Source organism: Pteropus medius, unplaced genomic scaffold, assembly GCF_902729225.1.
Source record: "Pteropus medius unplaced genomic scaffold, Ma_sr-lr_union100, whole genome shotgun sequence".
In the NCBI taxonomy this organism is placed as follows: Eukaryota; Metazoa; Chordata; class Mammalia; order Chiroptera; family Pteropodidae; genus Pteropus; species Pteropus medius.
Window position 1 is genome coordinate 4,743,961 of NW_024354911.1, and position 15,675 is coordinate 4,759,635.

At 34.0% G+C, this 15,675-nt stretch overlaps 1 protein-coding gene across 2 annotated transcripts in view; it reads right to left on the minus strand.

Moving 5' to 3' along the window:
- The window catches only part of ARIH1 (ariadne RBR E3 ubiquitin protein ligase 1), a 98,237-nt gene that overhangs the window by 22,446 nt on the left and 60,116 nt on the right, over positions 1-15,675 (minus strand). For both annotated transcript variants that reach the window (XM_039856541.1, XM_039856540.1), the window contains 3 exons: positions 12,568-12,660; positions 12,002-12,057; positions 936-1,002 (listed from right to left, as the gene is read on the minus strand). In XM_039856541.1, coding sequence (XP_039712475.1) covers positions 936-1,002; positions 12,002-12,057; positions 12,568-12,660 — 216 coding nt within the window. The remainder of the gene's footprint in view (positions 1-935; positions 1,003-12,001; positions 12,058-12,567; positions 12,661-15,675) is intronic.

A 15,675-nucleotide genomic window follows, 5' to 3' on the forward strand; every position in this document is an offset into this window, starting at 1 on the left:
AATTTGAAACAAGCTAAGAGATATACATGTAATGTCTCCCATTGACCATAAAAAGCTCTTTTAAGAACAAAAGCCAGTTCCTAAACTATGACACGGGATGTGTTTTTGTTCTTCAAAAATAAACAACTTTTACAGCATTTTTGTTGTGGAAAAAAACATAGCTTGAAACTCTGCACCAGAATTCAAGTTTATTGACCATTTAAAAAATATATATTATTCCTAAAATATTGTTTTCTAAAAGATCTGACTGTGAGTTTAATTGCTAATAGAAATGAAAATTACTTTCTAGAGTTAAAATATCAAGTTACACTGGATGTTCCTATACAGGGGCTGGCAAACTTCTGTAAAGAGCCAGAAAGAAAAGATTTTTGGCTTTGCAGGCCAGAGTGGCTTCTCTATCAACTGCTCAACATTGTCACTGTAGCATAAAAGCAGTACAGAACAAATGAGCATGTTCTAAAATATCTTTATTTTGGAAAAACAGGTTGGCCATAGTTTGTAGACCTCTGTTCTGACAAAAGACAATCAATGAAAACATATAACTACAGCATTCATTATTAATAAAGTTTACTAGTAATGAAAGCTAAAATAAGCAGAGAGATAGGAGAATTAGAGTGCCAAAAATGATTAAACATGACATCATTAATAATCAGCTATAATTCTCTGCTAGGAATAAAAATAAAGGAAAAATACTATAAAAATAACTTTATTATCAAAGTTCAGGATCTATGAAGAGACATCTTATTGATTTGTCACATTCCTTTGAGAATAAAAGTGTTATGGTATGCTTCATAAATATAGTCCATAACCCATGTTTATGGTAAAGGTGTCTCTTACTGTCGAGAATATTTTTATATAAGAAAAACTAGTATTTCTATTAATAAACAGAATTCTGTTTACTTAAAAAAAGAAAGAAAACAAGAGAACTCACTTACCTCTACAAAGCTATTTGTTATTAAATGCTGATACTTTAATTTAACTTTTGAATCTGTGATCAGGCGCCTGAAAGCAAGAATAAAAATAATTCGGAAGTTTTCAGCCAAGAATATTTTCCATATTTATCTAATAAAATTTCAATGCTATGGCTATAAAACTGTCCTAGATTGAAAATACTAAAATGCACACAGACTATCAACAAATATAACTGTAGTAATCAAAACAGTAATTTCAAAGTTTCTATAGTTTTACTTTGGTAGATGTTTTCCCCATTTATCTTACATTCTAAATATTTTATATTATGATCAAAGGACTTACTAACTATTGCCAAATTTAGGCCCCTTTCAGAGTCTTCTGACCCTGATATTTTGCTTTAAGATTGTAATTCTTAGCCACTTTCCCTCAGATCCATTCTAAAAAATCAGTGTGTGAAGTAAGAGATATTGACAGGAATGTTAAGAAATGGATCCAGGTTTTGCTAACTATAATTTTGAGGGCCTTCTTCTGAGATCTCTTGGTAATTTACCAAAAATGCTTACTGACTGCAATCTGACTTCTCTTCTCCCTCTAGAACACACTATACTTCACGACGATTTCTAGAAAACACAGGAATCCACGAAATTGAAGAACCTTGAAGTTTAAGTTTCATTAACTTAAGCACTAACAAAGCCAGTAAGAACTGTATAAAAAATGCACATAGTCCAACCTCAATAAAATCTTTCAAATAAACAAGAAAGTTTTGTACAATCTGGTCTCACCTAATTTTTGAGCTTCTTATCGCACTTGCTCTCCCTTTCACAAGACCCCACCCTGTCCTGTGTCACTTTCAGTGTACTCCAGTCACATTGGTATTCTTATAAAATAATAAGCACCCCTTTCTCAGAGGCTTTTGTTAGAAAAGAAAAGGGAAGAATATTGTGTGGAGGCTCTAAGGTAGGATAGCTTAGTTTTGAACGCTGGCTTCACAACTTCCTAGCTATGAACTCAGGATGAGTTCTTTGACCTCTCCATTTTTTTCAGTTTACTAATCTGCAAAATGGACAGCAGAAATAGAGTTGTGAGACTAGAATAGTGCCTGGCAAATAGTAAGCACTCAATAAATATTAGATGCTGCTATTACTATTATTTTACTTCTGCTAAAATATAGTGCTACTCAAGGAAGCCTTTTTAGACAATTCCTCACCCCAGTCTAGATGCAGACTCCCTCTCAGTTCTCAATGGCACCTTATAAACCTCTCCTTTATAGAATGTCATAATTTTCATTAGACTGTTGTCAGTATAATCATTTAACATCAGCCTTCCTGCTCCCCTGTCCCCAATTAAACAATAAGCTCCATGAACGGATCTCTTGTATCTAGCAGACTGCCTAGCCTGCAGAAAGTGTTCAATATTTTTTAAATGAGTAAACCTCCATATTTCACAGATGTTGAAACTGAGGTCTAAAAATAGTGTGTTTTGAATGTGGTTCCATAGTGTAGAGCAGTTAGCACGTCTGCTTTACACGCAGAAGGTCCTAGGTTCGTGCCCCAGTGGAGCCACGGTCCACGGTCATGCCACCCTGAACAAGCTTAAGGTCTGATCTCGGAAGCTAAGCAGAGTCGGGCCTGGTTAGTACCTGGATGGGAGACCACCTAGGAAGACCAGGTGTTGTAGACGCAAATAATAATATAAATAATTTTTAAAAATAAAAATTAAAAATAAAAATAGTGTGTTTGGTGAGTCCTCAAAAAGTTAAATGCAGAGTTACCATGACCCAGCAATTCCATTCCTAGGTACATATATACTCAAGAGAATTAAAAACAGGTGTTCAGTAAAAAATATGCACACGAATGTTCATATAACACAAAAGTTTCCACAAAATTGGAAATAACCCAAATATCCAAGAACTGATGAATGGAAAAACAAAATATGGAATATCCATATAATGGAATATTTTTTATCCATCAAAAGGAATAAAGTATTGATATATGCTACAACATGGATGAACTGTGGAAACATTATGTTAAGTGAAAGAAGCCAGAAACAAAAGACCAGATATTTTGACTGTTAAATTAAATATCCAGAATGAGCAAATCTGTACAGAGTGGGTGTCAGGGTCTCTGGGGAGGAGGGAATGGGGAGTGATTTTTTAATGGATCTGGGATTTCTTTTGAGGGTGGTAATAATGTTCTGGAATTGGATAGTGGTGATGATTGTACATTATGAATATACTAAAAGCCACTGAACTGTACTTTAAAAAAGTTAAGGAAAGAATCAGACCCAAAGTCAAATGCGATTCTCAAACACACCTTACTTCTATTATCCATAAATGTGACAAACCCTAATGATTTCTTATAGCTGACTCTAGTCAAAGCAGCTGTCTAAGCCTTGTTTGGACCACCAGGACTGGTGAGAACAAAGGTCAGCCATGTAGCTATTAAGCCAAGATTATTAGGTCTTAGTTATTAGGCCATAGTTTATCTTTTAATACGGAAGAAAAAGAAAGTGATCTCCCATCCTTAAGAATAAGCATCTCAAGAAGGCAAATGTCATCCTGGCCATTAATAAGCTAATTCTCTTGACAAAGACCTGTTTGCCATCAGTGTTGAAAACAGTTATTATGCCAACTCTCATAGAAAAGGCAGTTCTTTATAAAGGTAGACAAAATGACTTCTACTAAATGTCTACTACACATTCTGAGCACAGCATCAGATGCATCTAACCACCTTTGTGTTTTGGGATAGTTCTCCGTTCTTACAAATGAAATAACTGGAGAGCTGTGTTTTGATACCAGGTGACTTTAAATACAAGGGTTTTTTTTTTAGTGCCAGGTACTAATAGTACTATACCTATGCTTACATAGTACCTTGAGCAAATCAAGAGAACTATGCTTCAATTTAGGACTAATGATAAAATATTTTTCTTTAAAAAGTGCCCCTCCCTGACATACAAATTATACTCAAGCATAAAGAAGGAAATAAAAATCACCTGTAACTATACCACTCAGGCAGAAGAACCACTCAGTATGTTTACAGATCTCAACTTTTTCTTTTTTTTTGGCAAACGTATGATACATAATTTAAAATAGACAACTTACTACATATAATTTTATATTTTAGTTTTTTTCACTAACATTATAGACATTTTCCAATGAATGCATTTATATAATTCACAAATCTTTTTAGTGGCTGTATTATAGTCCATCCTCCCCTACTCTTGGACATTTTGGACTGTAGGGTTATGACAATGTGATTAACATCTTTATAAGAAATCTTTGCTCAAATTTCTGGTCATTAAAAATATAATATTTACTATTATCTGAATTCATCTAACCACAATTAAAGGTTAAAATGATTTTAGGATTCATCTTTGGCTCATCTCTTTCTCTTACACCTCATATATAACCCTGACTCTACCTTGAAAATACAACCAAAATCCAACTGTTTCTCACTACTTCCTCTGCTAATATCCTGGATCAAACTACCACCATCTCTCACCAGAACTGTTGTAATAGTCTCCCAATCTCCCTGCTCCAACTTATAGTCTCTTTTTAACACCAGCAGTCAGAGCAATCCTCTTTGGCCATATTGCTCCTCTGCTCAAAATCTTCTAAGGGCTCTAAGAATAAAAACCCAAAAATCTTATAATGGCCTATAAGGTCCTATATAATCAGCTTCATACATCCCTTCTGTGCCTCCCTTCAATCTATAAGTTTACATTTATAGCTCAAAAACATTTTTTAAGTTTAAATTAATAGTTATTAGTGATTTACTCCTGTCTACTATACTTTGTTTTATTAACTAACAAAGCCATTTTATTTATCGTTTCAATGAGAATAGGAAATTATTTCAGTGTGAACTTGAGCGATGATCCCTTAAGCATTTATTTTAAAACAGACAGTACTCTATAGCTTTCATACTAAATTTCCTACCTAGAATATTAAAATAGTGCTTTTCTGTTTCATTGTGGAGAAAGGCTTGGGGCATTCAATTTACTCCACTACGAGACAGATAACTCTAAAATCATGCTATTAAAGCATTATCCATAAACTCTCTGTGGACTGCCTTAAAAAGAAATACAACCTTGGGGTAAGCAAAGATTTCTTAATCATAAATAAAAACTTATTCGCAAAAAATCATTGAAAGAAAAAAAAGAAGCCAAACATTGGGGAAAACAGTTGTGATACATATATCTAAAAAAAGACACACCAGAATATTTAAAGAAGTCTTATGAACTTAATTAACAAAGTAACAAAGTTTTAAGAATGGGCAAGTGTCTTGAATAAAAAGGAAAGCGCTTCACAAAAAGGAATACCCAAATGGGTAATGGAAAGGTGTTCAACATCATTATCCACCAGGGAATTGCAAATTAAAACCACAATGAGATTGCCCTACACATGCACCAGAACAACTAAAATTTAAGAAGCCTAGTGATACAAGTGTGGACAAGAACTAGAATAGTCATACGTAACTGGGAAGAACGTAGGCACAATAACTTTGGAAAACCATCTGGCTATATCTAGTAAAGCTAAAAATCTCACTTAAGAGTGTATACTCAAAAGAAATCAGTGCTTGTCCACCAAAAGACATATATAGAAAATACTCTTTGTAGGTTTTTCATAGTAGTCAAAAAAAAACCCCAAAAAACAACAACAAAAAACGAATCAAAAAACTCCAAATGTTTATCAGGAGAATGAAATAACTACATAGCAATAAGAAAAAAATAAACCCCAAAATATAAGATATATCTGACAACATGCACATCTCAAAGACATTAACTGAAGCAGATACTCATTTTTAAACATGCTACATTACTCCATTTAAATGAAGTTGAAGAACTGGCAAAACAAACTGATGGTGACAGAAGTCAGGACAGGTAGCAGAAGTGAGATGGATATTATCTGGGAAGAGGCATATAACAAACATTCTTGGGTACTGGGAAAGTTCTATGTTCTGATCTGGATGGTTAGTAAAACAAACATAATTTAAAAGCTAATGTACTTTAATTACTTTGCTGAATATATTTTAGAACTTAATAAAAAAGTAAAATAAAAGTCAATACAGAGCAAATTAAGCCTATTATAATTAAATAAGAATGATGTTTTTCCACTGTAAAAGATGCTCTACTACAGCGGTTCCCAACATTTTTGGCACTAGGGACCAGTGCTCCTATGAGAATCTAATGCCTGATGAGCTGAGGTGGAGCTGAGGCGGTAATGCTACTAGCACTGGAGAGTGGCTACAAACACAGATGAAGCCTCACTTGCTCAACTGACGTTCACCTCCTGCTGTGTGGCCTTGTTGCTGACAGGCCACAGACTGGTACCTGTCTGCAGCCCAGGGACTAGGGACTCCTGTTCTACTATACCGAGATTAACTCTCATTTGAAAGTTTAGTTTGTCTTTCTTCAAATGGTACAAACCACGTGAGGGTCTAGACAGCTTCACAACCCTATTCGTGATTTTTAAAATAATACAATGCAAATACTGATTTGGGTGAGTGGAATAGTCTTCTTAGAGCAGACAGACTTAAGAGGACTACATTTACTTCTCTCTGGATCCATTCAACTCCTTGGTTTTATGTAGTATTTATATAGTTATAGTATTATAAAAGTACTAACTTACAATTTTGTGAATAGATCTACTGACAAAATATGAAAGAATGTGTTCCAGAATAAAAAGAATAACTATAAAGTTCACAACATAAAGTATTTATGTATCAGAAAGAAATTAGGAGGTAGAAGAGATAAAGGTGAATGACAGCATAGAGGCACCAATCTCACCTTACACAACAAGGATTTAAGATATACTGCTTCAAGTTGATGGAATGAGAATGAAACAAGGAATAGCACTTAACTTATATTCTCTAATTTAAAACAATCTATTGGGGTGGAGGGAACGACTTCAGCAAGTGGAGAATTAGCCAGCAGAGGTATCCATTATCTATACCAGAATTGTAAGATCCATTTTTAAAAAGATCTTATATATCAATTAAAGCCTTTTAAAAAGCATAATTTTGCTAGAAATAAGTGACAATAAGTTCCTGTCCTTGTCTCTGTTCCTAAAATCCTTATATGAAAATAAATCATACATTTTTAGACATACCTCAAAGTATGTTGAATCAAAACATTATAATACAGATGTGTGCTAATACTATCAATGATTAGTCAATATGAGGCTAAGTATATACAACTTGAAGGTCATTGAAGATTTAATAGATACAAATTTACCTTTATCATCCCTCAAATTACTAGAGAGGCTATATGCAGTAAAATAAATTTAGGCCCTAAACTACATAAAAAACTAACCAATTGCTAGGATGAACAGAAACAGATGAACATTGACTTGATTTCAAGTGAAATAATTTGGAGAAATAATTTTATTAATCTCACAAAAGCATCAGGACAAATTTGAGACCAAGAAAAATTCTCAAAGTATATTGTACTTTTCTGACTTTGCAAATATAATTATATGAAGTCACTGTGTAGTGGAGCCCCACTTAGCCAAAAACCTTGATGGTATCGTGGCACGATTCAACCACTGAAGTTTGCAATCATGGCATATGCTTATGAAAGCAAGGGAGAATAATATATTTCCAGTTATTTATTCAAGGATACATGCTTATTGCATATCTATTCCTAAGGAATAAAAAGCTGAATCCATTGAATCACTAATCTTAAGAATGTAAGAGTCTGAGAAGCATTGAGAGTCAGTGAATAAAGACTTTCAGTGTAGTGTATCCAAGGTTAGAGCCACACATCCTTAATGGAAGCAAGCAAAGAATTCAGTCAACATAAATGGGGTATCTAGGGTCATATAGCTTATGGTCTAAGAAAAAATAAAGACAAGAATATGGACAATCACAAAAGCTAATAGTAAGGGAAATAAGGAGAAATTAAGGAGCATATAGTACATTTGCCCAAACCAAAATGAAAATTTAAACTAAAGCCTAAAGAATGACTAAGAGGATTAGTAGGTTAAGAGAACTGAAGAATAAAACAAGAAGAGAGTATTGCACGTAAGAAAGCCAGGAGACAGTAGAGAAAAAAGTAAACAAAATCAAACTAAAGCAAATGCAAATAACATGCACAATACTTTCAAGAAACCAAGTTCCACATGGCTAGAATAGAGAATGTGAGAAAAGGTGAGGCAGAAGATGAAGCTGCACAGGTGAGCAATATAAGACAATGGAAGCCATTTATAAAGAAGAATTGAAAGGTGATCAAAGTGGGTGTAAAGAAATTACTCAGGAGCCAGTTGCAGATTCCCACGTAAAAGAAGAAGATAACCTGGAACAAGTTAATGGCAGTAGAAACAAAGAAATGGATGGATTTAAGGGTAATTAGAATGTGGAATTAACAGAATTTGTATAAGGATGACTGGGTAATGCAAGAAAAAAATGAATCAGGGATATCATCAAGGTTTCTAATTTAGGCACATCTTTAACACCTAATATGTCATTCTTTGATGGTGAGAAGCAAGAAGAGTGAGTTTGGTGGTGGTGGAAGTAGGAAGGTTAGCCAAGATAAAGCCTGAGGAATATACATATGAAGATGCCTAGGGTGATATATGAGACCCTAGCTCAAAAGAGAGAATTGATCTGGAGATTTATATTTGAGAATTTCCAATAACGCCCACGAATAGCATATAAAGTGTACAGAGAAATAAGAAATAGTGGATTGGACAGAACCCCAAGGAGCAATATTTTAGGAAGAGACAGAAAAAGATGACCTTGCAAAGTAAATTAGAGTAGATCTGGAGTAGACATATAGGGTGGTAGGCTTAGGGGTAGGTGGCTGAGATGAAGGAGATTTTACTGGAAATTAACAAATCAGGGTATTAAAAGGCTAAGACAGTGGTTCTCAAACTTAAGCATGCATCAGAACCACACTGGGAGAGCTTATTATTCATATTGCCAGGCTTCATCACAAAGTTTCTGATTCAGTAAGCTTGGAGCTGGGCTTAAGAATGTGCATTCTTAAGTTCCTAGATGATGCTGATGCTGCTGATTAGGGACATCATTTTGAGAGCTACAGGGTTATGGGATAGAATGAACTATACACATGGGCGCTGAGAAAGAAAAGACTGAGCGAGGTTTAAGTACTATGAATAATTAAGTGGGAGAGACCAAAAACTCAAGTAGATAAAACCACAAAGGAATGTGATATAGCAAGATAACACAAGCCTCAAAGGATCTATGGATTGATGAAGTAAAGGAAAAGACATTTGGGACTAAGGGTGAAAATGACTTCACCTCTTGACCATAAGGTATATAGGGGAAAAAAGCCTAGTGCCAACCTGAGAGGGTTATAGCAAAATATGTCTTCAGGAAAGAACTGGGTTTCAGTTTCAATTCAAGTTCCAAATGAGTTTAATTCAAATTGAAACCAAAAAAAAAATTGTTAATCTATCAAATTGGAAATTAAAAAATGATAATACCATGATTGGGACAGATTATTTCTTTCATACTAAGAAAATTTTGAGCACATTTCAGTTAGTGGACTTTGAGATGAAACATTTACAAAATGCATTCTAATTAACTAACCTTTTAAATTCTAAAAGACATTATTTAAAATAAAGAAAATGGAAGATATATACCAATAGTATATCATAAATAAAGTAAAAAATAAAAATCTCTCTTCCTAACCCCCAACTCCCAGCTTATATATCACTGGGATATATAATATTCTCTTATGAATATTCTCAAAGTTTTCTGTGTCATGTACCAGGCTGCATGCATATCCAAAGAGCTAAAGAAACCCCGAAGAGGATAAACACAGAGAACCACATCTAGGTAATATCATAATCAAAATACCCCAAATCCTAACACAAAGCAAATCTTGAAAGCAGCAAATAGGGGACAACAATATGATTAACAGCTGACTTATTGAAAACAATGGAGGCAAGAAGGCAGTAGAATGACAAAGTGATAAATCTATTGAATGAAAACTCAAGTAGTATGTAAATTTGCAGAAATTGTCGAACTGCATTACAAAAGTTGCAACTGTTTATACTCCCTATTTAATTATATTCTCACTCACTTTAGATATTATCAAATTCTTTAATCCCTACCAATATAAAATGTAAAAAGAACTTTTTAAAAAAGTTGAGAGTATCTAATTTTGATTTACATTTATTTAATTAGGAATAATAGCTAATGTTTACGACCATTTAAATTTCTTTCACTGTAAACTGCTTGTTCATGTCCTCTCCATAGGATTTTCTTACTGATTTGTAATAGCCTTTATGTTATTAACCACATTTGTTTTAGGTGCTGGAAATATTTTCCCCATTTCCCATCTAGTTTCCCCCCAAATAAAATTTCATGAAAAAAGAGCATTCTAACCACATCTCACTGCCCAAATGCTTCCACACTCTAAACTATCCTCCACTATACCACCAAAGTTGTATCTTTAAAATGCAAATGTCATTACCACAGTTTTAACAACCTTCTGTGGCAAAACCCATCAAAAACTGTCAAACTCTTTTCATCCTCATTGCTGATATTCTGCTATTTTGTCCTCCAGCTACCACAGAATACTTAATAGAGAAGTTCATGACCTACTTGGCATCCCTTCTTTAACCAGCATTTCTCTCTCTACTCCCTCAACCCAAATTTTTACCTTTCATATTAATCCTTAGGTAAAGTCTCCCTGAACTCTTCAGGTGAAATACTTTGTTTCTTTCTAACGGTACTTTGTTTCTTTCTAACGGTACTTTGTACATACACTTATAAATAAAACTTAAACTCTGAATTTAGTTATTATGAATTCCTTGGGGAAAGGAAATGTATCCTAATTTTTTTGTTCTCCTGTACATAGTAGGCTCCCAGTAAATGTGGAATGGATGAAAAGATGGTGACTTATACTGATGAAATGTATTGATGAAACTGACATATTGATAAAAGAATACAAGAAAGCATCAAAGTATCGGAGGACAACTGGAAGGATGGTGGTACTTCAAGATGATACATGGCTTATTTTCACCATGTATCAAAACAACAAAAATAACATTTACTGAATAATAGAAACAGTATTAATACAGAGTTGAGAACAACAGTAAATGTATTTTAGTAAACCAAAGTAGATTGAGGTTAAAGTAGAATCAGTGAGCTTTATAAACTGTGCTGGTGGTCAATTTATGGTTTTACTGGGTTAAGAAATTTGCTCATTAAAGCCCATGGGCTGCTTTTACTTTAATACCTTCAAATCTCAATGCTTAAACACAGACATACCTTTCTACATAGGCAATTATCCAGGACTAATAATACAATATGTGGATTGTTCGGGCCCTCAATCTATCTATCCTCCTAGAGTTAAGTCAATTAAGTATTCTGAGGTTATGAAAACGGCACTGACCCAGAATTAAGAACTCTGGAATTTTACCCTAGGTTCAGAGACTAACTAGATTTATTTTGTCAAGATTCTTTCTCCCTTCAAAAGAGAATCTTTCGCAAGAATAGTTAGCCAACAGCCTCCAGCTTCAGTGCCTCTGGGATCCATAGGAGTGTTCCAGTTGAGGCCACATTCTCCTTGGGTAGCACCCAGTGAATGACTGAGCATGGCAGAGGCCATTTCTGCTTGTTGAGGCATTGCTCTACAGTCAATTTATGCGATGGAGCATCCCACAGGGCTGCCAGACGACTCTCACAAATGCATCACAGTCTACGTCTCTTCTTACTGAATCCTTCAGTCTTTCTCTCCTTTAACAGGTGTCAGACCTGCATCGAGGTCTGTCTGCTTCTGCTGCTCCTCTTCTTTACCCTGCACAGATGTTATCCCACAATAAATCTTTTCCCTTTTATCTCTACCTTGGCATCTGTTTCCCAGGACTTCAACTGATACACTGACATATCCTATTTTCTAAATCCAGGGTTTAGTGAAATCTAACTATCATGTATTGCCAAGTTTACCAAAATAGTGACTGAGCATTTAACCAAGTTACAACAGGCTTTTGTGCAACAAAGGAATGTAGATTAGAAAGTCTCTTTAGACTTTAAAAACTTCACCTCCTTTGAGGTGCTGAGCAAAAATTGGGTCAAACCAACTAACCAATATTCAACATGCAGAATCTATCAAAAATACTTACATAACTGTGTTGTCATCCACTAAGATATCACAACCATGAGCAGGACACGAAATAGTCTGAAAAAGATTGAAATTTAAACTATGTCTTCATTCAACAAATATTTACTGAATGCTTACCATCGCCAGGCACTTTGCTAGGTTCTGAGGGTACCTTTACATTTACAGGGTCTTAACCTTTCCCTTTCTATTAAAGGTAACATGTGCATGACTTTTTATCACCATAAGGTAACCATAACTGCTGACCTGAATATTTGGTTTTTCAATATAAAAACTGAAAGGCAAGAAGAGAGAGATCTGAAAAACCTGCTCAAAAAGTTTAGCCTGATATATACAAATGTTAATGCCCACTGAGAAAACATCTGAATTGGATCTTTAACTGGAATGCCACAATGTAAACAGAGAAAAGTCTCAATTATCTTATAGGTGTTTTAATCTAGAAAAAAAGTTCCTATGCAATTCATAATCTAGAATGCTTCTCCTGTCTATATTTGTGCAAGGGTCTAAACATTGTAGGAAAGTCAACAAAAACTAAATTAAAAAAAAAAAAAAAAAAAAAGGCATCTTTACCTGTCCCATGCCTTCCTCCATTATTTTGGTAGTTAAATATTCACTCCAGCACTGCATACAAAACTTATGTCCACATTCAAGGCCAGTGAAATACTGCAACAAAAATACATGAACTTTTAAAAGACATCAGAAAATCACTATGCATAGTGACTCAATAAGGCTCTACTATGTCATAATGGCTAAAATGTCCAAGACTAGATGGGGTCCTAAAATGAACTTTCAGGTGATGAATATAGACATGGAAATACAGTGAACACAAAACATCTAATGAGAAATGCATCTATAGTACATATTTATAGTTTTTAGGATAGATAACATTTTATTAAATATAAGACTATGTCATGTACCAAAAAACATATGAAAAGATGCTCAATATCCTTAGCCATTAGGGAAACGTAAATTAAAACCACAATGAGATACCACTTTACACCCACTAGGACAACTAGAATCAAAAAGAAATAACAACATGTATTGGCAAGCATGTGGAGAAATAAAAACACTCACAATGCTGGTAGGAATGTAAAATGGTGTAGGAACTTCGGAAAACACTCTGGCAGTTTCTCAAAAACTGAACATAGTTAAATTAGATGTACGACTGAAACTTACTGGATTTCGTTAACCAGTATCACTATAAAAAATAATTTTAAAAAAATTGAACATGGATTTACCATATGATCCAGCAAGTCCAACTAAGTACATTCCCAAAGAAATGAACACTTATATCCACACGCAAAGACCTGTACACAAATGTTTACAGTAGCATTATCTGTATTAGCCCCAGAGTGGAAAGAACCCAAAAGTCCATCAACTGACAAACGGATAAACAAAATGTGGAATATCCATATAATGGAATATTATTTAGTCATAAAAAGGAAACAGAGTATCGATACATACTATTTAATGTGAATGAATCTTGAAAACATTATGCTAAGTGAAAGAAGCCAGTCACAAAAGACCATATATTATTTGTTTCCATTTATATGAAAGGTCCAGAATTAGCAAGATTCATAGACAAAGTAGATTAGTGGTTGCCTAGGGCTTGGGAGGAAATGGGAAGTGACTATAAAAGGACACAGGGTTTCTTTTGGGGGTTTTGAAAATATTCTGAAATTAACTGTGGCAACAGCTACACAACTGTGACTATACTAAAAACCACTTTAAATAGTTGAATTGTATGACATGTGAATTGTATCTCAATAAAGATGTTACCAAAAATGTCATTCAAACATAGAACTTCATGGAGCTGCACAGGAAGCTAACCTAGAAATAAAATGTAGCTAACCTAGAAAATAAAATCTTATGGAAACCAAAAGATTTATTCAGATTGCTAAGAATAACAACATCATTTTGGTCTAATCATATATTACTTATATCGTTGGAAATACTATTTATTTGAGGGATGGTTAAATGAAGTATACTATATTCTGTAATGGGATATGAAGTGCTTTAACTTTAGAGAGTCTAGAGGACTGTATTTAAAAACAAACAGTGGTTACCATATTTCAGTTTAAGAATATTTGATATTTACTAAATTATTTTTAAGTGAACAATACAGGCTCATGATAAAAAACATTTAATAGTATGAGTTTATGTTGAAAAATGAGTCTCCCTTACCTCTATCCTTGTCCTCTACTTTTTTACCCAGAAGTAATCACTATTTGCAATACCTTACATATTCTTCCAGCGATGTTCTAATGTACATAGTACACACAGTAAGAGGACCACACTCTATTCTGCATCTTGTGGGGTTTTATTTTAAAAGATTTTAATGTATATTTAGGCTATTTTTTGTCTACTACTGCTACTGCATTGACTATATATACATATCTTTGTGATCAGATAAATATACTTTAGGACAAATCTGTACAAGTAAAATTATAATAGGTATATGTTTATAATTTGACAGATTATCACCAATCTGTTGAAAGAGGTTGTAACAAGTGATACTGTTCAAGACAACTTAGGTTTCTCACCCCCATGTCAACAAAGTATACTAACCATCTCTATGATCTTTGCTAATCGAACACGTGAAAATGAACCAACTTCATTAGTTTTGATTTAAATTTAAGTTTAAACTTCTGAAAAAAAGATTTAAAGCTCTATTTTTTTCCTGTGCACTCTTTTTAACTATTCTGCCCATTTCTCATGGGATTTTTCTTAATGGTTTAGTGTGGATTTTTACTCATTTAGAAAAAATTGGCCATTTGTAAGTACAGAAATTATTTTCTCCCAGTTTTTATTTTGAATATTCACATTTTGTTGCCATGCAGGTCTTTCTTTTGTAGTGAATTGTGTTAGTTTAAAATTTTATGGCTTCTGAATTAGTTAACTTTGATATAAGGAGTTAGGTAAGAATCTAAATTTCTACCTCAGATGGCTACCAAATTGTTCCAACACCATTTACTGAATAAACCACCTTATTTGAAATGCCTTCTCTATCATACACCAAATTCTCCTCATACATATATAACTCTATCCTATTCCTATTCATTTGTTGCTTTTAGGTTTATATCCCACATATAAGTGACATCATATGGTTTTCAACTTTTTCTGTCTGGCTTATTTCGCTTAGCATGATTATCCATCTATGTTGTCACAAATGGCAGTATTTCATTTCTTCTTATGGCTGAATAATATTCCATTGTATATATGTGCCACAGCTTCTTTAGCCAATCATCTATCGTAGGACACTTCGGTTGCTTCCATGTCCTGGCCACTGTGAATAATGCTGCTATGAACATTGGTGTGCAAATACCTTTTCAAATATGAGTTTTCAAGTCTTTGGGGTAAATACAAAGTAGAGGGATTGCTGGATCATATGGTAGGTCAATTCTTAGTTTTTTGAGGAACCTCTGTACTGCTTTCCATAGTGGCTGTACCAATTTGCAGTTACATGCGAGTTCTTATTTCTCTGCACCCTCTCCAACATTTGTTATTACTTGTCCTGTTGATTACAGCCATTCTAACAGGTGTGAAATGGTATCTCATTGTGCTTTTGATTTGCATTTCCCTAATAGCTAGCGATGTTGAACATTTTTTCATGTATTTGTTGGCCATTAACTGTATCCTATTCTACTGCACTGTTTATTCTTTTATTTGGCAGGGCTA